Source organism: Dipodomys merriami, unplaced genomic scaffold (genome assembly GCF_024711535.1).
Source record: "Dipodomys merriami isolate MVZ:Mamm:240054 unplaced genomic scaffold, mDipMer1.0.p SCAF_14, whole genome shotgun sequence".
Classification (NCBI taxonomy): domain Eukaryota; kingdom Metazoa; phylum Chordata; class Mammalia; order Rodentia; family Heteromyidae; genus Dipodomys; species Dipodomys merriami.
In genome coordinates this window covers 13,091,417-13,114,021 of record NW_027202715.1, presented here as the reverse complement: position 1 = coordinate 13,114,021, position 22,605 = coordinate 13,091,417, and the positions used below count along the sequence as shown (strand labels likewise).

The 22,605-nt window shown below is 53.1% G+C and overlaps 1 protein-coding gene and 1 non-coding gene across 3 annotated transcripts in view; one reads left to right on the top strand and one right to left on the bottom strand.

Annotated features, from left to right (window-relative positions):
- The first annotated feature begins 2,238 nt into the window (after positions 1–2,238).
- Grid1 (glutamate ionotropic receptor delta type subunit 1) overlaps positions 2,239–22,605 on the top strand; it is a 762,765-nt gene continuing 742,398 nt past the window's right edge. For both annotated transcript variants that reach the window (XM_070020755.1, XM_070020756.1), the window contains exons 1-2: positions 2,239–2,444; positions 4,544–4,699. In XM_070020755.1, coding sequence (XP_069876856.1) covers positions 2,366–2,444; positions 4,544–4,699 — 235 coding nt within the window. In that variant the 5' untranslated portion in view covers positions 2,239–2,365. The remainder of the gene's footprint in view (positions 2,445–4,543; positions 4,700–22,605) is intronic.
- On the bottom strand, positions 11,385–11,491 carry LOC138826221 (U6 spliceosomal RNA). Its single transcript, XR_011371583.1, has one exon. It is a non-coding gene; the product is annotated as a U6 spliceosomal RNA (small nuclear RNA).

Below are 22,605 nucleotides of genomic sequence, written 5' to 3'. Positions count from 1 at the left end.
ACAGTGCCCCTAGACCCAGGCAGAGGCTGCCCAGGGCATTCATAGAAAAGCGCTTAGCTGGGTGGAGTCTAAAAATTAGCCCCAGTGGCTCTGTATGTGGGGATGGGGGCACCCCCGGAGTTGGAGGAGGAGGGTTACCCAGGATCAGAGTTCAGTTGCTTCAGGTCAACAGCTCCCGGGGGCTCCCCCTCAGTTGTGACCTGTAGGTCCCATATTACAGTGACCTCACCCAGACTAGAATTCAGTAGAAATCTCCCATAAGTTGTATGCATTGCCCGCTTTACTATTTAATGGAGTCTTGATCAATGCATTCTCTGCCTTAGGGAGAACGGTTAGTTGGAGATAAGAGTCTCATGGACTCTTCTGCTGGGGCTAGCTTTGAATCATGATCCTCAGATTTCAGCTTCCTGAGTAGCTAGGATGCCAGCCACCCCGGGCTCAAAGCCAGATTTCTTAAAGCTTGTACTGTGTGTGGGCTCACGCCTGCCCGGTCTCGCGGGACGAGGATGCGATTCCTCTCTTGGTGCCCACTGACTGCCTCATCCTGGAAATCACTCTGCCGGCCCATGGGTTCCATGATACTTCCGCAGCCCATTTTCTCCTCGCCTACAAGCTGCCTCACAGCTCTCTGCGGGCTCCCCAAACTTTCCAAAGTAAAAATTGCCAGTGACTACCTCCCGGCTGGGCTGGCAGCTGAGAACACACCCCGAGACGCGGGCACCCCCCACAATTCCTTCTTTTCCTGCCTTGGCTCATTCATCAGGGCCCAATGTCTGCAAGGCTCTCCTCCTTCTCCTCCTCCTCCTCCCTTAGTAACCACTCCGCATTTGGAAGTGTCACCTCCTCCGGGAAGCCATCCCTGGCTCTTCTTTCCAGGTTGGATCAGGACCCACAGCTCATTCACAGCCCTCCCCCACCCTCCCCCCATCATTTTATGACCTATTTGGGTGTCTGCCTCTTCCCGTGATGATGCGGAGAGTTTAAGGGCAGCCTCGCACACCGGGGCACCGCCGGTCACACCCACCCCGCACCGGGTTCTGCCAGGCGCATTCAGACCCAGCTTCCGCGGAATCCAGGTCCTGGGAGGAGTGGGGGGCGGGGGTTCAACGAGTCTCCTCGAAATCTTGGGCGAGTGTCACCTAGAGCCCCGTCCAAGTAGGACCTGGGGCGGAGGCCATGCCCCGGGGCTGGCTTTGCCTCCCAGTTTCCACCCCGAGGCCGCGGCCGGCCGGGGAGCCGCGTCCGTGCTGCGGGGAGCGGCTGCAAAGCGCCGCGCAGGGTCGGCGTCTGGACCGCCGGCCGCTTGGAAGGCTCCTCACGTCCAGGAGCCGCGGTCACGGCTGCGCCGGTTTCCGGCCATGAATTGGGCTTCAGAGTCCGAGCCTCCGGCTCAGCTCCGGGCGGTGCGCGCCGCCCGGGGGCGGGGGATGGGCGCCCGCCCGCTCCGCGCGGCCTGCGGGGGTTCGAGCCCGGCGTCCGCTCCTTAGCTCCGCGACCCCCGCCCCTCGCCCCTCCGTCTCTCTCCGGGCTACGCGGGTCCGGGGGGCGGGGGTCCGGAGTGGTCCGTTCCAGCCGGGGCACGGCTCGAGGGGCTCGGCGACCGAGGTCAGCCATCGCGCGAGGGCGCCCCGCGGCCCCCCGAGGGCAGTCGGCGTGGCCGCACCGCCTTTTCGTTCTCCCGCCCGGGGCGAACCGAGGAAGGCCCGGCCCGCACCTCCGCATCGGTGCGCCCCGCAGCCCGGGAGGGTCTCCGCCGCCGGGCCGGCCTCCGAGCGCCCCCCGGGCCGGGAGCGCGGAGCACCCGGCGCCCCCTCCGAGTCGCGAGCGGGGCGAGCGGCGCGCGGCGAGGCTGAGGCTCCGCAGTCACGTGGTCGGGAGGAGGGCGGAGGGGAGGGAGGCGGGCGGGAGGGGAGGGGGAGCGGCGAGGGGGAGGGGGAGGGGAGGGGGCGTCCTCCGCAGTTCGCTCCTCGCCGGGGCTCAGACGCACAGCCAGCCCGGAGCCGCCGCGCCGGCCCGGCCGCCGCCGCCGCCGCCGCCCCACCGCCCCCAGAGCCGCGGGCAGCGCCGCCGCCGCCGCCGCCGCGGGCCGCCCCCGCCGCGCCGGCCTGGACCCGGGCTGCCGGCGCCGCCGCAACCGCCACCGGAGCCGGCGCGGGAGCCCATCGCCCGGAGCTGGGCTGGGCTGGGCTGGGGCGGGCACCGGGCGCAGGGGCGGGCGCGCGGGGGGCGGGGGGAAGACGCACGGGCGGGCTCGGCTCTCCCGGGGAGCGGCCCCGGGACTGCACCGGGACCGGCGCCTCCCCGCTCCGCGCTGCCCCTCGGCCTCGCCCCGGGCCCGGGCGGATGAGCCGTGCGCCCGGGGGACATGGAAGCGCTGACGCTGTGGCTTCTCCCTTGGATATGCCAGTGCGTTACGGTGCGGGCCGACTCCATCATCCACATCGGTGAGCTCGGCGTGGGTGGGGGGGGGGTAGCCGGGCCCTGGCTGGGCAGCGGGGCGGGGGGCGGGGGAGGGATGCCCGGCGTCCAAACTTGGCGGTTCTCTGGCTGCGGGGCTCGGCAGGCGGTGTTCTCCCGGAGGGCCTCGCCGCGCCGCCCCGCGGAGGAGCCGTGCACGGGGCTGCCCCGCGCTCCCGGTGGGGGGGGGGTGGGGACCCTCGCCGCTTCCCGGGGCTCGGGGCTCCGTGCGGGGACCCCCGGCCTCTGCGCGCACTTAGGGCCTTCGGTTGCGGGCAACGCGGGGATGGCCGCGTGTCCCCGGCGGGCCGTCGGCGGGCTGGGCCCTTGGGCGCAGCTTGGAGCAGCTGGGGGGTTTTAAGGAGCCGGCAGGGCCGGGAGGGGAGGGGGCTCCCCAAGTTGTCAGGGCAAGATCAAAGAGGCCGGCGGGGAACCGAGTGTGAGTGTGGAATGGGTGTTGTCAGCGTGTCACTGTGTGTGCACCTGGCACGGTTGTCGGAGTCACTGCGAGAGGGCGTTGGGGTGTGTGGGCCATCGGAGCTGTCAGCCTGTTAGAGTGGACACAGTGCCTGCCTGTTTCCCGTGTGTGTGTGTGTGTGTGTGTGTGTGTGTGTGTGTGTGTGTGTGTGTGTGTGTGTGTGTGTGTGGTGTGGTTGTGGCGCCTGCAGCCCCCATCCTGGACAGTCTCAGAGTTTCTCCTGGTCTAAGTCTCGGGGGCCAGCGTACCGATCGGGCCAGTGGGGATGGAGGGACCGAGTGTGGGTTGCGGACTGGAGAGCGGCTGAGCGGGAAGACTGGAGGAAGGGGCGCGCCCGGTGGCGGTGGGCCGGAGTTGGGAGCTGCCCGGTTGGGATTCCGGCAAGTTGGGCCAGGTGGAGGGGCTGACCGCGGTCGCTTTGGGGGAGCCCTCTCCGCAGTCGCCTTTCCGGAAGTTGGGGAAGACCAGCGTGCCCAGAGAAACTGGGGGTTGGGAGGGATGAGAGCTGCACACCCCCCACCCCCCGGCCCGTAGGGCGCAGGGCCAAACGTGCTGCTTCCCGCCCCGGAGCGGGCGCGGGTCTCCCGCGGTCAGCATTGCGGCTCAGGGTGTAATGAGGATCGGAGGATCTGGGGCCCTCCCGCTCCTAACCAGCTCTCAGCGTCGGGCGAAGGGAGGCAGCACCAGGCCAAGCCCTAGGACCCTGGCGACCCTGCTGGGCTCAGGGTGGTGGAGTGAGGACTCCGAAGCTACGTAAGCTGCCTTCAGGGGACCGATCTGGGTACTAGCGCAGGGTGCTACGCGGGAAGCCAAGCTCCAGTCCGAGGGCACTCTGGAGGAGCTGTCCGCGCTTCTAGAAGCCCCCTTCAAAGCAGCTCCTTCTGGGACTCTGGGACCAGCGTTCAGAAGGCAGAGGGCTCCAGGAGAGCCCTCCACCCTCGACGTACACATAGGAAGAGCATAGGGATGAATCCGCGAGGAAAGGGGAGCGGGAACACGAGCCCCGGGCGCCAGGCCGAGCAGCTTCACGGACATTGATGCTGTCAGCCCGGCCATCCAGTGCCCTATGCCTAAAGAAGTTCCCCCCAGTATGGACAGGGAGGCCAGCTGTGGACCTGCCTTCACCCAGCTTCACTTAGCAGGGGACATGACAGGCAGAAAGGAATAATCACTCTATTTTTTTGGGGGGGGGAGGAGTGAGGGGGAATTGGGACAAGGGGACACTGCCCTCGCAGAGAACTTTCTGGCTCCAGGGGCAGGAACCATGGTCAGGAGCATTTGGGTGTTGCGTGAGGCCACCCTAGCGTGTCTCCATCCACTGTAGCGGGCATGGCTGGGACCGGTGCTGTTTTGGTTGTGAGGAAGCGTGTGACCTGGCGGTAGAGTAGGCATGTCAACTGTGTGCACGTGTGTGAGGGGGCGGGGAGGGGAACATATCATGTTGAAGTTACCTTAGGTGAGTCTTCAGCTACCCCGTCAAAATGGAATCCTAGCCCAACCTCACGCCACTTGGTCTCCAATGGTCCCACCAGTGCCCTGACCCAAGGGCCAAGACAAGATGGAGAAGATTCTTCTCCAGGCCTGGTCTTGACTCCTTCTCTCTTCCAGGTGCCATCTTCGAGGAGAACGCCGCCAAGGACGACAGGGTGTTCCAGCTCGCGGTATCGGACCTGAGCCTCAACGATGACATCCTGCAGAGCGAGAAGATCACCTATTCCATCAAGGTCATCGAGGCCAACAACCCGTTCCAGGCGGTGCAGGAAGGTGAGTGGCCGCGGTGCCCCTCGCTTGCCAGGCCACGGACCGTGAGGCGACGCAGCCTCAGGGACCGTCAGGGTCGAATGAGGGACTCGGTTGTGCAAGACACCCCTCGCGTCTCGGTGGTGCCAAGCTGTCGTGTCCTGTGGGATGGGGAGTGAGAAGCCGAGAAGCCGGTGCATGCCGCCAGCTGCGCCCCTGCCGGGGCAGTGCGCGCTTTCCCGCTGGCACCGTGTGTGCGTGTGTGCACCCCGCGCGGGTCGCGCAGGCGTGTGGCGCTCCGCTGTCTTTGTTTCTCGCGTGTTTGTGGGTGGGTGTGTTTGAGTGCCAGGTACCTGGGTCGCGGACACTTTCTCCGATCTCAGCGCACCGGGGTCGTTCTCCGGTGCTCAGTGCTGGCCAGTGCCCAGTGCCCAGAGCCCAGAACCCCTGCTCGGCGCTGTTTCTCCCCTCCCGCAACCTCACTGCCGCCTCTTCGTTTCTTTTCGCCTCCCGGTTTGGAGCAACGGGTTTCTTGGTGGCGGCCCGCGCGGGCCGGAGGTGGGCGCTGTTTGCCCAGAAAAAGAGCAGAGCTGGGCCAGGTTGGGCTGCTGGGGAAATACTAGGCCGTTTCTGGGCTGCCAGCATTTGCAGCTGCTGCCTGCGGTTGGCTCCCAGGCAACAAGTGTGCCTTGGGGGTGCACTTTCTCTCCTCCCTTATCCCTTTCCCTCCCTTGGCTGCTCCCCAGACTCTGCCCGTTTCCTAAGGCTTCTCCCGATCCTGACTCCTTGCCTGGCCTTGGACCCTTTCCTTCCCCTTTGTCTAGTTCCCCACAACAACGGGAGTGCAGTGCCCAGTGCTACTGGCCCTGAACACAAGGATTCCTTGCAAGAGGAGCTACCCCAAGTGGGGTAGGGAATCCCCCTCTGGTGTTATATATTGATGTCAGTCTCTGGGTTCCTGCAAGGATAGGGGGACCCAGTGATGGAGGTGGTCCATCCTGTCAGAGCTGGTTAAGAGGCAGTCTTTACATGGGGGGCTCTTTGAGAATCTACTGTTCTTGGGTACAGCAAAGGAGGGAGAGGTTCCAGGTATGGGGGAAGAGGCTGCCTAGTTCCAAAGCCTGAGGTCCAGTATATTTTGAGGTGCTTGCACAAATCTGAATTCCCGGTGTTGTCTGGGGGAGGTGGGGAGTGGAGCAAAGCTCCTGTGGTCCATAATAAGTGATATTTCCAGCTGTGCCAGGTGTTTACTGCCTAATGTGTATTTATGCAAGGAACAGGAAGAGGAGCTCTTCATTGGTGTGTAGTTAGGTCTACCAGCAGCCCCTGTGTCCACCTGTCCCTCTATCTCTGGACTCATTGTCAGGTGTTCTTATCTCAACCCCTTGGAGGGCTCAGACTGGGTGGGGGTCTCTACCAGGTGGGAACAGCTCTGTTGCTATTGCCTGCTTCCGTTGACTCTCCTCTCAGTGCTCAGTATCCATGCTCATTCATTTTGCCCTGGAATGAAGCCCGTTGCTAGCCATCACCCATTCCCTCAGGGCTGAAGGTGATGCTCCCATGGGGGTTACCACCCCAGGCAGGCCCTCTGCAGAACTTATCTTGCAGCTTCAGTTGAGTTTGCTGTTCGGGAGTGAAAAAAAAAAATCCTAATGCTGTAAACATGCTTATTGTTTTTGTCTTCTTTTCCAAAAGAAGTCCTAAATCTGGATTTCAGTGTTTAGCTGTTGTCAGTTACTGAAACAACTGAAATAACACCTTAAAAAAAAATCCCCAAACAACATAGCTACGGGCTATTCAACCTTCAAGCCCCAAGTGCAGTTTTGACCTGGTAATAAAGGTTCCAGCCAGGACCTTTTCTGGTTGAGATCTTACTTGTTTGGGCCCCAGTTTCTGTAGAAATAACTGGAAACACCGAAGTCTCCAAGGATGGCAGGTTGGCACAGTCTCAGGAGGGTGGGGAAAGAGTGTTTGATGCACATCTGGGATGAGGGAGTGAAGGCTGGCAGTGTGTAGGTAGAGGGCCGTTGGCCAGGTGCCTGCTGCCTAGATGATATATGCTGGTTCAACTCATCTTGTGAGTTGAACAGGAAGAAATCCATTTGTGACTTTTATAGCCCCTGGATGCCGATACATGATATGAGGAGCCAGACCTCAGAGGGCCGCAGAGAAGAGCAGAACAAAGCTCACAGCCTCCTTTCTCTTTGCCTGCAGTTTGGTGAGCAAGTGGTCAGCTCACTGCTTTATGGGGTATTTATCCATCCTGGGGCTTTAGCCTAGCTTGGTGATGACTTACCTATTTCTCCTGGGCCTGGGTGATCATTGAAGAGGACATGGGCACTGTTTGGGGCCAGGACAGACATGCTAGAGCTCAGTCTCTGTCATAGATAGGGCAAGTGCCCTGTGACTTCCCAGGCCCTGGGGTTGGAGTGATACTTCCCTGCTGGGGTGTGAACTGGATTTGAGATGATCTGCCTGGGGAAGTTTTGCTTCTGTTTCCAGATCTGTTAAAAGGGAGTAATTGAAGTAGCTGCCTCCTGGGATTATTGGGCAGACTAAATGAGAAGAGACATGTATAAATTGTCTGCATAGGGCCTGCGGTAGGTGTTCAGTAAACACAAAGTCCCTCCCCCCTCCCTGACCCAGTGGAGACTCCTCTATTTCTGCTTCTCTCAAGGCTGTTGATATTTGCAACTCTATGTTTCTTAAGCTGGCAAATTCCTTGAGCAAGGACCCTAACTGACCTTTCCATTTTTAGCTTTTACTTTTTTTCCCCAATTATAAGAGAAATGCATTGCTACAATGAGTTGCTTTAAAAATGTAAAAAAAAAAAAAGAGGCCAATGCACACCCATTATATAAAACATGGAAGGTGCAAGAAAGTGACTAGAAACAGAATAAAACTGTCCTAAATTCCACCACCATGGATGTTTCCTTCTAGTCTTGTGTGTGTGTGTGTGTGTGTGTGTGTGTGTGTGTGTGTGTGTGTGTGTGTGTGTGTATCCTGAGGCTTGAACTCAGGGCCTAGGTGCTGTCCTTGAGGTTTTTTTTTTTGTTGTTGTTCAAGGCTAGAGTCTACCACTTGAGCCACAGCTCTACTTCTGGCTTTTGGTCATTCATTGGAGATAAGAGTCTCATGGACTTTTCTTCTCTGAGCTGGCTTCAATCCAGCTAGGGTTATAGGGGTGAGCCACCAGCACCTGGCTCTTTTGAGTCTTTTTTTTCTTGCATTGCACTTTATGAAGGTTAAGGCTCCATTCTGCCTATTTCCATATCCTGCCTTTTCATTTACTGTATCAGCTTCTGTTAAAACCACTGTGAACCATTTGTAAACATTACTTCTAGTGGCTGCATTTATTTTCCAATGTTCAAAAAGAAAAAAAAGGTAAGAAATGGAATCATGTGTACTGAGATATGCAGAATTAAGTATGTCTGAAGAAAACAAGAAATGCAGTTTTGATGTGTTAAGCTTTATACCTATAATTTCCCCAAGCTAGCTCCATACAGGCCTTTTGCAGTCATTATCTTTTAGGAAAGGATAGTTGATCAGTTTCTGTACAAGAATAGATCACATTTACCAAAACGTTCTTTATGAGGGGCTGAAAAATTGAGAAATAATAACACAGGACATTTAAAACTCTTAAATCTTGTGCCTTCAATGGAGCCGGTGAATTCTGCTTTAACAATCAGTATGAATTTTTTCTCCTGGATATAAGAAGAGATACTGATTTGTTAAATAAAAAATCATATTGTTTGAAAGTACCTGCTGAAGTGGAAGATTATATAAATGCATAAAAGAACTGGCTGAGCCTGATTCTCCTCTCTTCAGAATTATATTTTACTGTGAGTAAAACATGTGTTATTGGAAATGCCGTAAGTTTACCTGTCATGTTGTGGAAGGGTGGCAATTTAAGGAAGAGGTAGGGAAAAGGAATGTATTGGGAGGCAATGCTTCTTAAGTGTTTTAAGAAGCCCTGGGTGTGGTTCAGTGGTAGATTGCTTGTCTATTATGCATGAGGCCAGGTTCCATCCCCAGTAACATTAAAAAAAAATAAAATAAAGGAGGTAAAGATTACCTAAATCTAGCTTCTTGTTTACAGAGTGAAATGATAGAGGTAAAAAGCAAAGCTGAACCAAAGCAAGCTTGACAGCCATTTCTAAAGTTCTCAGTCAGTTTCTATTGGTTGTCTCTTCGGTCCCTCCCACCATCCTGCTAGTGTGTAAGCCTTGCTGGAGGCTCTTCTTCCCAGACTTCTGTTGTCTTCTACATTCACCCAGTTTTTGGTCCATTGAAGTCAAACCCTTGCAGTCCTGCTGGCCCCCTTGCCAGAACACTGCCAGGGGCTCGGAGTGACATCTGTGTCATTGTAAAGATGCCACCAGGTCCACTACCATCTTTCCACTCACTCAGTGGTATTAATTTTTCTTCTGGCACTGAAATAATATTATTCCAAATCTAGTTGTTATAACAACAGGAACATATTATTTTTCAGTTCTGAGCCTGACTTGGATCTCAGAGTGGGGTTAAGATCGAGGTGTGGCTCAGGCTCTGGTGGCTCAAGACTATAATCCTAGCTCCTTGGGAGGCTGAGATCTGAGGATTTCGGTTCCAAGCCAGCTAAGGCAGGAATGTCTGTGAGATTCTTATCTCTAATTAACCACCAAAAAGTTGTAGCTGTAGCTCAAGTGGTAGAGCACTAGCCTTGAGCACAAAAGCTTAGGGACAGTGCCTAGGCCCTAAGGCCAAGTCCAGGAGTGGGATACACACACACACACACACACACACACACACACACACACACACACACACACACACACACACATCCAGATGTGGACAGGGACGACTCCTGGAGACCCCAAGGAAAGCCTTTTCCTTGTCATTCCCAGTAAAGCCTGATGCTTCCTTAGCCCCAGTCTCCTCCCTCCATCCTTTTGTATGTTGTTAATTTTCAAGCTAGGGTCTTGCTTTATGGCCAGGCTGGCCTGAGCTGTAATCTACTTACTTGTGTTTCTCCATGTGCCTAGACATTGTGCTTCCCCTATAGCTGAGATAACAGTTGTGAACCACACTGTGCCCAGCCATTGGCTGAGATGCAGTCTTGTCAATATCTTTTTGTCCAGGCTTCCCCTGTCTTTGTCTCTCAGTTAGATAGGTTACAAATTTGAGCTACTATTGGAGCTGGGGAGGTGGCTCAGTGGTAGAGCGCTTGCCTTGCATGACTGAGGCCCTGGGTTCGATTCCTCAGCACCACATATGCAAAAAGAAAAAAGCCAGAAGTGGCGCTGTAGCTCAAGTGGTAGAGCGCTAGCCTTGAGCTGAAGAGCTGAGGGACAGCGCCCAGGCCCAGAGTTCAGGCCCCACGACTGGACCCAAAAAAAAAAAAAAAAAAAAAAACCAACCAAAAAAACAAATTTGAGCTACTATGCCTGACCTCAACTCTCAATTTTAAGGTTAGCTGACTTATTCTATCATGTAGCCTTACTTTTCCTTTGCCATACAGCCTGACATATTCTCATTTCTGGGGACTAGGACATAGATGTCTTTCTGAATCACTACTCAGACAACCACGTCAACACCTGTGTATACACATTGTAGCCTGGGCATTTTGTCATTCTCTTTCTTTCCTCTCTGTTGCACGGTTTGCTGGGCTCCTGCTTATGCAGTGGCAGCATCCTGTAGTCTTAGCCAGATGGGTTAGAGCCATGGGGGTGTCTGACTATGTTTCCTTTCTACAAAGGAACTGCTGTGTAGTTATTTGACTATATTCTTGCCATTTCCTTCCCTGGGCCTGGATGTTGCTCCTGTATATGGATGCTCCTGGAGGAATATGCAATTGGAAGAGTCAAACTGAGCCACTCAGACCCCAGATTCCTTTTCTGTCCAGAGTTTTCAGATCTTCACCCTTCCATGCTCCGGCCTTCCCTTGTATCCACCAGGGCCATGGTTAGGGTCAGTCTTGCTTTGATACCCTGTGTAGAGCACTGCTCCACCTGGCCCCTCCGGGGCTGCTGCTGATTGTGCTTCAAGTCTGGAGATGGCTTTGTGTGAGGTTGCACTGCAGATGGTCCTCTAATGGAGTCTGGCTGATACCAGGAACTGTATAGTCCTGGATTCTCCAGAAGCCCATGGCTCAGCGAAGGGACAGCTATAGTCTTCCTTTAATGTACTCCAGGCTCTGGGGTTCTCCTTCATTTCAGGGTCACTCCTGTCTGTGTGCACATGTATTCACACGTACAGGTGTGCACATGAGCATGTGTATGCACCCGCATGTGAGTATACCCACCTTCTCTTTTTAAGGATATACTCCTGCCCTACTCACCTCTTTGTCTTTTGGGGTCTCCCTCCAGTTTCCTTCTTGCCTTAGCTCTGCCCCTTGGCTGGGGGATGAGGCCTCTCTACCTGGCATCTGGCAGATTGACCCCTCATGCCAGGTGAGCGGGTGTGTGGAGGTACTGTTGTGAGCTGCTGCTAGCCCCATTCTTGGTACCAGAGGCCTTAACAACCACACTGTGGCAACGTGTTGGGACATTTTCCCAAGTTCTCCTGGAGATCAAATAGCAAAACCAGCCACAACTTGTAGGAATAGGTAGACTCTACAAATTCTTTTTTATTATTTTATTTTATTATAAAGATGCTGTATAGAGGGGTTACAGGTACACAAGTAAGGCAATGAGTACATTACTTGTCGATCACTGTTACCCTTTCCATTAAAAATATGGAATGCTTCATGAATTTGTGTGTCATGCTTGTGTAGGGGCCATGCTAATCTTTTCTGTATAGTTCTAATTTTAGTATATGTGCTGCCGAAGCGAGAACTGTACAAATTCTTATAGTTGCCAGCTACAGTGGCTAGCCTGTTCCCTTTCATCAGCTGTCCAGCCTCTACCTTTAACCTTTCACTCCTGTTAGGGTTTGTGTCTTGAATTTTTTCACAAGCTCATGTGTTAAAGCCTTGGACTCAGCCTGTGGTGCCTTTAGGAGGTGGTGGACCCTTTATTTATTTTTATTTATTTTTGTTGGTTGTGGGGCTTGAATTCAGGCCTGTGTGCTGTCCTTGAGCCTCTTTGTGCTCAAGACTAGCACTCTACCACTTTGAGCCATATCACCACTTCCAGTTTTTGAGTATTTTATTGGAGATAAGAGTCTCACAGAGACTATTCTGCCCAGGCTGGCTTTGAACCTTGATCCTCACATCTCAGTCTCCCAAGTAGCTAGGATTACAGGTGTGAGCCATTGGTGCCTGGCATGGTAGACCCTTTAAGAGGTAGGGCATAGTGGGAGGTCTTTAGGTTATTGGGGGTGTGTCCTTGGAGAGAAAATGGGATCCTAGTCCTCTGATGTGGTGGGACCTTTCCCATTTTATCAGTTAGTGTTAACTAAGTTATGCTGCAATAACAATCCTCAGATCTTGGTGAAGTCATGCAGGAGTAAGTAATTTTTTGCTCAAGTAATGTGTTGATCATTGTCAGCAGGAGTGTGGACCTTGGTGGTCTGCCTGGTCATTTGCCAGTTGCTGGGCCAGACAGAAAGAGAGCTCTTTGGACGAGTGGAGCTAGCCTGGATCTGATCTAATACCACTTCTATTTACAATCACTGGCCAAAACGCATCCTGTAGCTCCAGCTCGTCACCAAGTATCCAGGAAGCACAGTAGTGCTATGTGCCTGGATGGGGAGGATGAAATACTTGCTGAATAACACAGTGCCTACTTCCAATTCATGTCAAAACAGTTCTGTGTTTTCCTTGGTGATTCATTAAAACAATAGCAATCAAGAAATGATCCCATCCACTCCCTTTGCACTCTCATTTGCTTGTTCTTTCCTCGGGGCCCCTGGGCAGCCCTCTGTGTGTGGGAAGCCAGGAAGCCTGCATTCCCAACCCCACACTCCCACCTGTATGTCTCCCAGTCTTGTGTTCTTTGAGCCTGGAGTGTGAGCTGTCCTAAGCAATGGTGAGAGGCAGTGCGGGAGGGGGAGGTGAGGAGAGCTTTGGGAGATGTTGGCTTAAGGATTTATAATTGCATTAGATAAGAGTAAGTACAGGATATCCATTGTAAGGGTGGTCACAGCTGAAGATAATACAGTGTATTTTTGGGAAATGCTAAGAGAGTGGATACTGAGTGTTTTTACTACAAAAATGTTAACCCTTTTAGGTAATGCATTGATTGACTAGCTAGCTTTAACTATTACATCATATATATATATAAATATAAATATAAATATTATATTGTGCTTACTAAATGCATGGTGTGTGTGTGTGTGTGTGTGTGTGTGTGTGTGTGTGTGTGTGTGTGTGCATGCTAGTCCTGGAGCTTGAACTCAAGGCCTGCCCTCAGTGCCCCTAGGCTTTTGTATTCAAGCCAAGTGCTCTACCGCTTGAGTCACAGCGCCATTTCTGGCTTTTGGGTAATTAACTGGCCATAAGAGTTTCACGGACTTTTCTACCTGAGCTGTCTTTGAACCACAATTCTTAGATATCAGCCTCCTGAGAAGCTAGGATGACAAGTATGAACCACTGGCTCCTGGCAAAATAGACAATTTTATATGTCAATAAAATAAATTTTAAAAAGAGAAGAAAAGATTGGGTCCCAGGCTCACCACCAAGGACTTCACACATTTGACTGCCTGCCCTTCCTGTGCCCTTCTCCAGCCTTGTCCCTCCTCCCAACTCCAAGAACCTTATCACCACTTTTCTGTACAATGGCCCTGGGCCATGGAGACCATGTGTGTCCCGGCTGTGGCTGGCCTATGGCATTGTGATAGCTCTTTTTCTGGGGTGCTGGTCTCTCCAAAAAGAGAGATGGACAGGACGGTGGCTGGAGTCTGTCCAATATCCCATCCTGCTGGTTTTCAGACTCTTGAATTGGCCTTGAACAGTCAGTTTCCTGGCCAGTGGTTGTGAGTTGGGAGAGAGGGTCCAGGGTTTGCTTTCTGGACCTCAAATACAGTCAGGGTGGCTGTGGGGTGACTGGATGCTCCCCTTTACCTGTTTTGGGGACCAAGATGTGGTAGGGCAGGCTTCCAGGAAATGAAGCCAGGGGGCCCCTTGCTGGGGCCCAAGATGGCCCTCAGCTAGGCCGTACTTCCTCCTCCCTAGATCCAGTGGGTAGCTCCCAGATCCTGTTGGTTGTCCTCTTGAGAGTGTCGGCTTTGTGGCCTTGGCTCTCCTGTTTTTCGAGTCTCCTACCTCATCTCACAGCTGTGTCTTCCCTGCTCTGCACCTGTTCCCAACTCATGCCCTTCCCACTCCTCCACCAAGAAAAGATGGCCATCTGCGAGCTGAGTAGGGGGTGGGGGTGGGGTCGGGTAGAAGTCTTGTTGCTGTCCCTCAGGCTGACTGGGCTCTTGATCCACCCTGCTGTGACTACAGGCAGGTAATCTGTTTCTTGCCCTCTCAGTGAGGATGACAGCCAGGGGTGGCCGAAGAGATGAACTGAAATGTTGGACCAATGAGAAGGCTTGTGGGGTGTCCTATCATCAGCCTTTGAGGGGGTTTTGGACACCCCTGCCCCCATCCTGCCCTTGTTGGGCTCCCATAGCCCCTGCCTTACCTTGGGCAGCTGAGGCATGTGACCCGGAACTAGGTGTCTCTGGAGAGCAGGGGAGAAGGTTGATACTGAAGACATGTCTCGTATGGAGGCTGCTGGGAGCCATCTGTGCAGGGCAGAGCTCTGGCAGCTGTGGCAGTCACTGCATGGTGTTTTAATCTCTGAGCACTCAAAGTAGCTAGAATCCAGCCAGCCTGGCCCAGGTGATGCCCCCTCAGTCTCTCCCCCATCCCCCCCGAGCCCCACCTAGACCTGGCTATATTTGGTGGAAAGGAGTTTGAATGCTGAATGTTCTGGTGTGACTAGGAAATGCTCCCCTGCAGGATCTTTTAGATGTGTGTGTGTGGGGGAGGGGGAGCGCGATGGGTGCTAGCTGATGGCTTGGGAAATGACTGGATTCGTGGGCTCTGACCTCATCGGAGCAGGAATCCCTTGGTGGATTCATCATATGATGGTTTTTGGGGAATAGGAGGCGAGGCCCAGCTGGAGAAAGGAAGTCACTGAATTGTCCCTGTCCCTTTCCTCTCTCGGCCTTCTGTCTGTAGTGGGCTGCCACGTGTGCTGCTTTACCACATACAGGCCCAGAAGCAGTGGAGCCAAGTGACTGCGTACTGAAATCTCTGGGACAGTGAGCCAAGAATGAGTCTTCCCTTGTCCTGTGTTTTCTTGGGTGTCTTGTTAGTGATAGAAGGGTGACTGGGACAGAAGCTCTGAGTCTTGAAAAGATCACTCTGAGCCTCAGTTTCCCCCTCTGTGAAAGGCACGGCCCACACAGCTATGTCCTACTCTTGGCTCCCGTGGTGCCTCTCCTGCTCCATGCACGGATGGACACGATGTAGCTGGCACTGTCCTGGACTGAGCTAGGGGCTGCCTTAGGTCTTTTTTTACCTGGAGGTGTGGGGGCAGGGAGGGGCTCCCTCTACACCTGGAGCTCTGAGATCTGACCTGAGCTTTGGCTAGCATTGTCTTGCTGGTGTCTGACACAGATGCTGAAGTGGCTCTGACCTGGCTTGGCTCGATCTAGGACTGGTGTCATCTTCTCTGTCATGCCTATGCCCAATATGTGCGGTTCCTTCTTAGTCTCAGGTGACTCCATTCTCCCTTCCATAGTGCACTGCTAGGGCACTGCCTTTACTCTTCTCTCCCACTGGGCTCAGGCACACCGGAGAATCTAGTGGGTGGCCCCCAAGTCCTGTAGGTTGTCAGCTAGATAGTGAGATTCTCCATACACAGAGCCCCAACCTGGAGCTGGCTCTGGGGGCTCAGCTCTGCGTGAGATCGTAAGCCTCAGGTCATGGCATCTGGGAATTGGGTTAAAGCTCTCAAGGGCTGAGGTGCAACACTTCATGGCCTATGTGAGTTGGAGCTTCCCAAGGCTCTGGTGGCCCTTGTTCCCCGGGACAGACGGTCTGGGTGGGCCCATCTTTAGGGGAAGGATGCCTCAGTTGGCAGTGCTGAAGAGGTGGGACTATAAAGAAGGGACTGGCAGCCCATGGAATCTGGACAGTATTTTATTGTGTATATACACATGTGCACACACAGATGCATACCTAAGCACACATGTACATACATGCATGATTGTGCGTATGCATACACTTACGTATACAACATGCATCACACACTTGTGTACAAGTTGCACAATATGCATGCACTGTACTTCTATGTACATGCAGTACACAACATATATTCATGTGTGTACATGTGCATATACTGATGTGTGTGCATGCATGTGTGCAAACACATGCACACACACGGAGACGTGCAGATTTTAATGCTACCCAGCACATTCAGCAAAGAAGGCCAGCAGCCCAGCTGCTGTGTGGAGCTCTGAGCCCCTTACTGTTTTTTAAAAATTTGTTTATTTTTATTGTTATTATAAAGGTGTTGTACAGAGGAGTTACAGTTACATAAGGCAGGTCATCAGTACATTTCTTTTTTGGATAATGTCACCCCTTCCCTCCCTCTCTCCAATTTTTTACTCCCATCCCCACCCACAAGTTATATAGTTCATTTTCCACATAGTGTCCAGTGAGTACCACTGCTGTATTTGTATCCCCACTTACTTACCAAAAGACAGAAAAATGAACAAATAAGAAAAAAGGAAAAAGAAAAAAAACCATCTTGTTTCCATTTTCTGGAGTTCATTTCAATGAATATGATTTCCTATGATCAGAGCCAGAAGCATTGCACCTTGGTGTTGCTCAAAGCAGCACTTTTTTACAGGGGCACGAGTCTGCCTCTGAGCACAGGAGCCTGGCTAAGCACATTCTCTCAGGCCACACCTTTCATCATTGCTCAGTTGTGCATTAGCCTGCCAGTGTATTAACTGAGATACGTTCAGGAGCAGTGTGCATCTAGTGAGTACCACCGCTGCATTTGTGAGTTCCTTCCTCTGTATCTTTCTCCTGGATCTCTCCAGTGTCTCCGTTCAGATATGGCATCCCCGGGGGACCTGCCTGGCATGAAGGTCAGCAGGTGTCACAGAGCTCAGATGTCCAGATATGGAAGGGCTTCATCAGGCCAAGGCCAGGCCAAGAAAGGCCAGAGGTGCAGTGAGTAGATGTTTGCCTCCTCACCTCCAAATCTTGAAGCCCTAGCTCTGAATGCAATGGCATTTGGAGATGGAGCTTTGGGGAGAAGGTATAGATGAGTTTAGGAGGGTGTGGCCCCTGGGTTGGGATTTGTGACCTTGTAAGAAGCAACACTGGAGAGAGTACTCCGCTTGCTCACGCCCAGGCAGACAATAGGTCATAGGGAACATGGCCTTCCCCCATCACCCACCATGCTGATGCTCTGGCTTTGACTTCCATCCTTCAGATTGAGAATGCAGTCAGGCTGCTTCAGTCTTCTGGTCTGTGGCATTTTGTGACAGCAACGGCTGATGAAGGCAAGAGGGGAGGAGCCGTGGGATCCCTGGCTTGGGGCTTGGAGGAGGCCTGCCTCCTCTCTGCCACCCAGAACCTCAAAGCCTGAAACTCTCAAATCAGGCTTCCAGACCAGAAGGTCTTTGGAGATCAAGAACCTCCCAGGATGGCAGATCTCATCTCTGACCCACTTTCTGCTGATCTGAGGTTGTGTCTACCATATGGCCTTAACTGTTGAAAGACAGGCCCTGTGACCCTTGGAGGTCTGCAGGCTGGTGACCTCTCACCCATTTCTCTTTTGTAGATATGCCTTTTGCCACTGCTTCTCCAACACAGTGTCCCTGAGGTCTCCTAACATGGGATTCAATTTTTCAGCCCCATCCTTTTCATGTGGAATGCAGACAGCCATGCTTCTGTGAATAGGTTATCTTAGGGACCAGATAAAGCCCCCAGCCAGTGACTGCATGGCTGATTCCTGTCTACTCAGGAAGCCAGAGCGGACATGAATTCTTGGCCCTGCCTACTGCTGTTGCTCTGGGTCTTTAGGCCCTGGGACTTCTTTGCAGGGAAAAGGAGCTGTATCAGATGCCTTACCTGGCTGTGGTTGGTGATTTGGTTACAGCTGTGAGCTGTCCACTGACTACTTTAACATCCGGAGGCTGGCAGTCCTTCCTGGCCTCTAGCCAGCTCAGAGAGGCACCTCTGCTGCCTCCCTTGATTGTGGATATGCCCAGCTGACTCTGCTAGCGTGGGAGGGTAGGGTGGTTCTTCATTTTCCTCCCAGCTTGCTGTATGGGGGTGTGTGTGTTTGTGTCACTGATCACCGTCAGTGAGAATCCTGAACATACCATGAAGCCAGGACATCTCTGCAGCCAGTGGGCCCTGGACACTGCCACTATGAATCTTCAGTGAAATCACAGGTTGTCTATTGTCTGCTGGTTCTGGAGCCTTTTCAGTCTGTCCTCCATCATAGAAGCCTCATGGGTATCTGTGAGGGCTGCTGGGAACTGACTCTGTATCTCACCAGGAAAGGCATTCATTCTTTGGCAGACTTCTTTTTTTTTTTTTTTTTTTGTCGGTCGTGGGACTTGAACTCTGGGACTGGGCGCTGTCCCTCAGCTCTTCAGCTCAAGGCGAGCGCTCTACCACTTGAGCTACAGCGCCACTTCCGGTTTTCTAGTGGTTTATTGGAGATAGGAGTCTCACGGTCTCTCCTGCCCGGGATGGCTTTGAACCGAGATCCTCAGATCTCAGCCTCCTGAGTAGCTAGGATTACAGGTGTGAGCCACCAGCGCCCGGCTCTTTGGCAGACTTCTTGTGTGGGTCTTGTAAGTTGCAGAGCTGTCTGCTCACATCGTAGGCCCAGGCCTTTGTGCACTGGCACAGCATAGCATGAGGATTGAGCATTGTAGGCAACTACTCAGAGAGCAAAGGGAAGTAAAGGGTTAGCAGTATGGCCAGAGTGTCCGATGCGTGTCCAGCCTCCTGTTCTGCACACAGCCCTCCCTTGATCCCTGGCTTTGCTCAGCTCTCTTGTTTCCTCTCGCTTCTCCCCAGCCCTGGCCTGGATTTCTGAGGTCATTTCCTCATTGCTCTACATCTCTGTCCTCCCCTCCAGGCTGCTGTCTATGCAGCAGCCAGATTATCCAGGAGGAAAAAAAAAATCAATCTAATTCCCTCTCCTCCTGCTGAAAGCCTTCGATGGCTCCACACTGCACTAAGAATAAAATTCAGACCCCTTGGCTGGGTCTGCACACACCCTGACAAAGCCTGCTTCCCTTTTGCCATACCTCTTGAGCTCACAGCTCTGGCCCCATTGGCCTTTTTTTCCTGCTCTCCAACAGGTAAAGCATATACCTTCCTCAGGACCTTTGCACATAAGATCCCTACCAAGTGAGAGGCCTTTTGCCTTCAACTGTGCCTCAGGTCCTAGATTCTTAGTGAGGCTCCCATTGGCTCCAAATAGGGCTCCTGTTTGCTTTCCTTCTTCATGTCTCTTCCTCTTCTCTTTCCCTTTCCCTTTCCTTTTCCTTTCCCTTCTCCTGTTTCCCTCTCCCCTTCCAGCTTGGTCCCTGCTGTTCCCCACCCCCTGTGGACTTAGACCCTGCCCCATCCCAGTTTAGTTGGAGACTGTCCCAGCCAGTCCTGCGCCCCTGGGATGCATAAGCATCCTGTCTACTCCAGTGTATTTCAGCAGGTGACTGGCCCCAAAGGTGACTTCCAAGCCCATGAGCCCTGCATCCTAGGACTCACATGCCTTTTCAATCCCTGGTACTTGCAGGGGAGAATGGGATGTTTGATGAGTGGCTGTTTGGCTGTACTTCTAATGTGTACACATGTGGGTCTGTGTGCACTGTGCTGTGCACATTTGTATGTCCTGATAAGCTCACAGCATGTACCTGCAGATGGGCCAAGAATATCCCAGTGAGCAAGGAAGAGGTCATCTCCCTGAATCCATTTTCCCTGGGGAGCCTGGGCTGAGTGGGGGCTTCTGCCTTTCCTGGTTCATGAGGATGGTGTTGCCCACCTGTGTGTTTGTTGGACCCTCAGAGCATCTACCAGGAAAACCTTCCCTGGATCTGAAATCATCCTCTGCCCTGGGCACACTAGTTGTGAAGGCAGCAGAAACCCTCATGGGTAGCCTGGGTGAAACAGGACTATTTGTTAGGCCATAGAATAGAAAAAGCTAAAGGTGGTGAATTTCAGGAATGGCTGCAGCCAGGGGCTATAATGGTATGGTAGACTATCTTTTTCACACTTCTTGGTCCCTGCTGTCCTTAGATAGGGATAGTTACAACTCATAGCCACCAGGACTCCATTTCTATACATCTTTTACCTACTTCTCAAAATAGGTTCTTCATATATATGAAATATATATATAAATATATAATATGTAACATATATAATATGTATAAATTTTGTGCTGGTCCTGGGGCTTGAAGTCAGGACCTAGGTACTGTCCCTTAGCTTTTTTGCTTGAGGGTGGTACTCTACCACTTAAGCCACAGCTCTACTTCCTCTTTTTGGGGGTTGGTTTTAGGACTTGAACTCAGGGCCTTGGATTTGCCCCTGAGCTTTTCTGCTTAAGGCTAGCATTACTACCACTTTGAGCCACAGCTCCACTTCCAGTTTTCTGGTGATTAATTGGAGATAAGAGTCCCTAGACTTTTCTGCCTTGGCTGGTTTCCATCCATAATCATCAGATCTGAGCCTATTGAGTAGCTAAGATTACAGGTGCGAACTACCAGTGCCTGGCTGCTTCCTTCTTTTTGCTGGTTAATTGGAGATAAAAGTCTCATGGACTTTTCTGCCTGGGGCTGGCTTTGAACTGGGATCCTCAGATCTCAGCCTCCTGAATAGCTAGGATTACAGGCATAGAATTACAGGTGGCAAGGGGCTACCTCCCTGCCTCTGAATACACTGAACAGATCCTCTACACAGGGATCCTCTACACAGGGGAGGCAGTTATCTACCTTGCCGAATCTTCTTAAAAACTCCTCAGAGGCTCAACCAGTGGCTGGCCTTCAGGAGAGACTGCTCTTGCCAGCTATAGCCAGGCCTTGCCTAGTAGCCCTCCAAGCTCATATCCCAACAGAGAGGAGGCTGTGACAACTGTACTCACTTCCACTTCATCAGTTATGGTTTAGTGGACTTAATGACCTCGAAACAGGTGGTAGTGGGCCAAGAAATGTGACTCTTCCATGCTATCTGTGTGGTGTGGCTGGGTCAGGGCAGCAGCTTTCAGCCAGACAGTGCCCACTCTCCCAGGCAGGCCCTCCTGGTTGTTTGTCCTGTGTTCTTCTGCCACTGAACTGTGTGTGGCCTGGGCAGTCAAGCTATAGCCAGGTCATGTGCCACAAGAGAAGGAAGCTAGCCCAGAGTCAGTGCGAGTACAATACTAGCCTATCCCAGCCCAGCCCACACATGGTCAGGCAAATCAGGGGAAACTTCCTAGAAAAAAGGCTCCTGAGTTGAGACTCAAGTGAGGGAAGTGTGTTGGCCATATGAGAAAGGGAGAGGCTGAACTGTGAGGTGTGTGTGTGTGTGTGTGTGTGTGTATGGAAGCTGAAGCAAAGGCTCAGAGGTGGGAATTGAGGCTCTGTGGTAACAGCCAGCTGTTCACAGATGCTGAGAGAGGAAGAGGATGTGCCCACAGCCCAGTGAGGTCTACAGGTTTCCTGGAGCTTCTCTTTGTGGACCTGAAAGCAGGGGCCCTGGCTCTGGGAGGAGTGGATACAGGCTGTGTGCCATAGAGGGGATGTTCAAGCCCAGATTTATATACTTGGAGTTATGGGGGGGTGGGGACCCCATGGGCACAGTTGCCCACCTCTTCCTCTAAAGGTCTCTGTCTTCGGGACCTGTGGTGAGGGCGAGGCTGGTTCATGAGACTCCCACTTATGGCATAAGCCCAGGTCCAGGTCAGAGACTTTGGGATTTCTGCAGAGTTGTGGCCATCCCTTTTGGCTGGCTTCCCTCTGCATGCCCACAGCTGCCTGGCCTCTAGGGGAGAAGGGAGGGAGCAGGCTGCCTGGCTGTCTTGGGAATGCCACTTGGACCTTCCTGGCCTCTAGGGGAGAAGGGAGGGAGCAGGCTGCCTGGCTGTCTTGGGAATGCCACTTGGATCAGGGCTTAGAGCCTCAAGTTCACCCAAGGCTAACTTCTCTCTTTTGTACCCTAGAAGATCTGCTCCTGTCCCCCTCCCAGCTAGATCACTCTTAGGGATCACTTTATCATGTGCACGGTGGAGAGAGTGCTGGCTTCTCCCTGGGACCTGCATTTCTTAGGAAATTGTAGCTGGAAGCCTCCATCTACCCATATACCCTGTACCCAGAGCAGAGACGAAGGCTGCCATGTGGCTGATCGTCTTTACAGCAAGCTCCACAGGGTGGGAGGTAGGAATCTGTACCAGTCCTAGCTGCTTAAGGCCATGGGCAACTGAGGCTTGTTCCTCCCGGGGCCCTGCCAGGAGCCACGTATAGTGCCTCTTGGATTATGCATCTGTGCAAAGACAGTAGGGATATTCACTTCTCTGCCCACTTGCCACTGGCTTGAGGGTCTCTAACCACCATTCCTCCTCTCCCAGCTTATGTCAGCAGAGAGGCCCCTGACTGAGCAAAAGGCGAGGAACTGCCCTATAACTCCTGGCCACAGGTGGCACCACTGAGCAGGTAGAAAGTTGAGCTGAGAGGATGTGACATGGGCCACAAAAGTTGTTATAAGTCCCAAATTCTTCAAGACTTAAGGAAATCTGATAGTGGGATCTTGGGAGCTGGGATGGGGCCTTCCTGGTGTCTAGAAATCCTATCCTATAAATGCGCTTTGGTCCAAAGAGAGGCTGTTGTGGGAGGGGCTCCCACCCTCACACTTGTGGCATTGCTGGACGTGGGGCTTCTGTGCATTTCCCTCAAATGGGCCCTGGTTTGGGGTGTGGCTGTAGGGCCATGAGTGGCAGATAGGGGGCAGGAAGTTCTTGAGAGACCGTTGACCTACACAGTACTCCAGCTGGACAGAATCCCTCCTT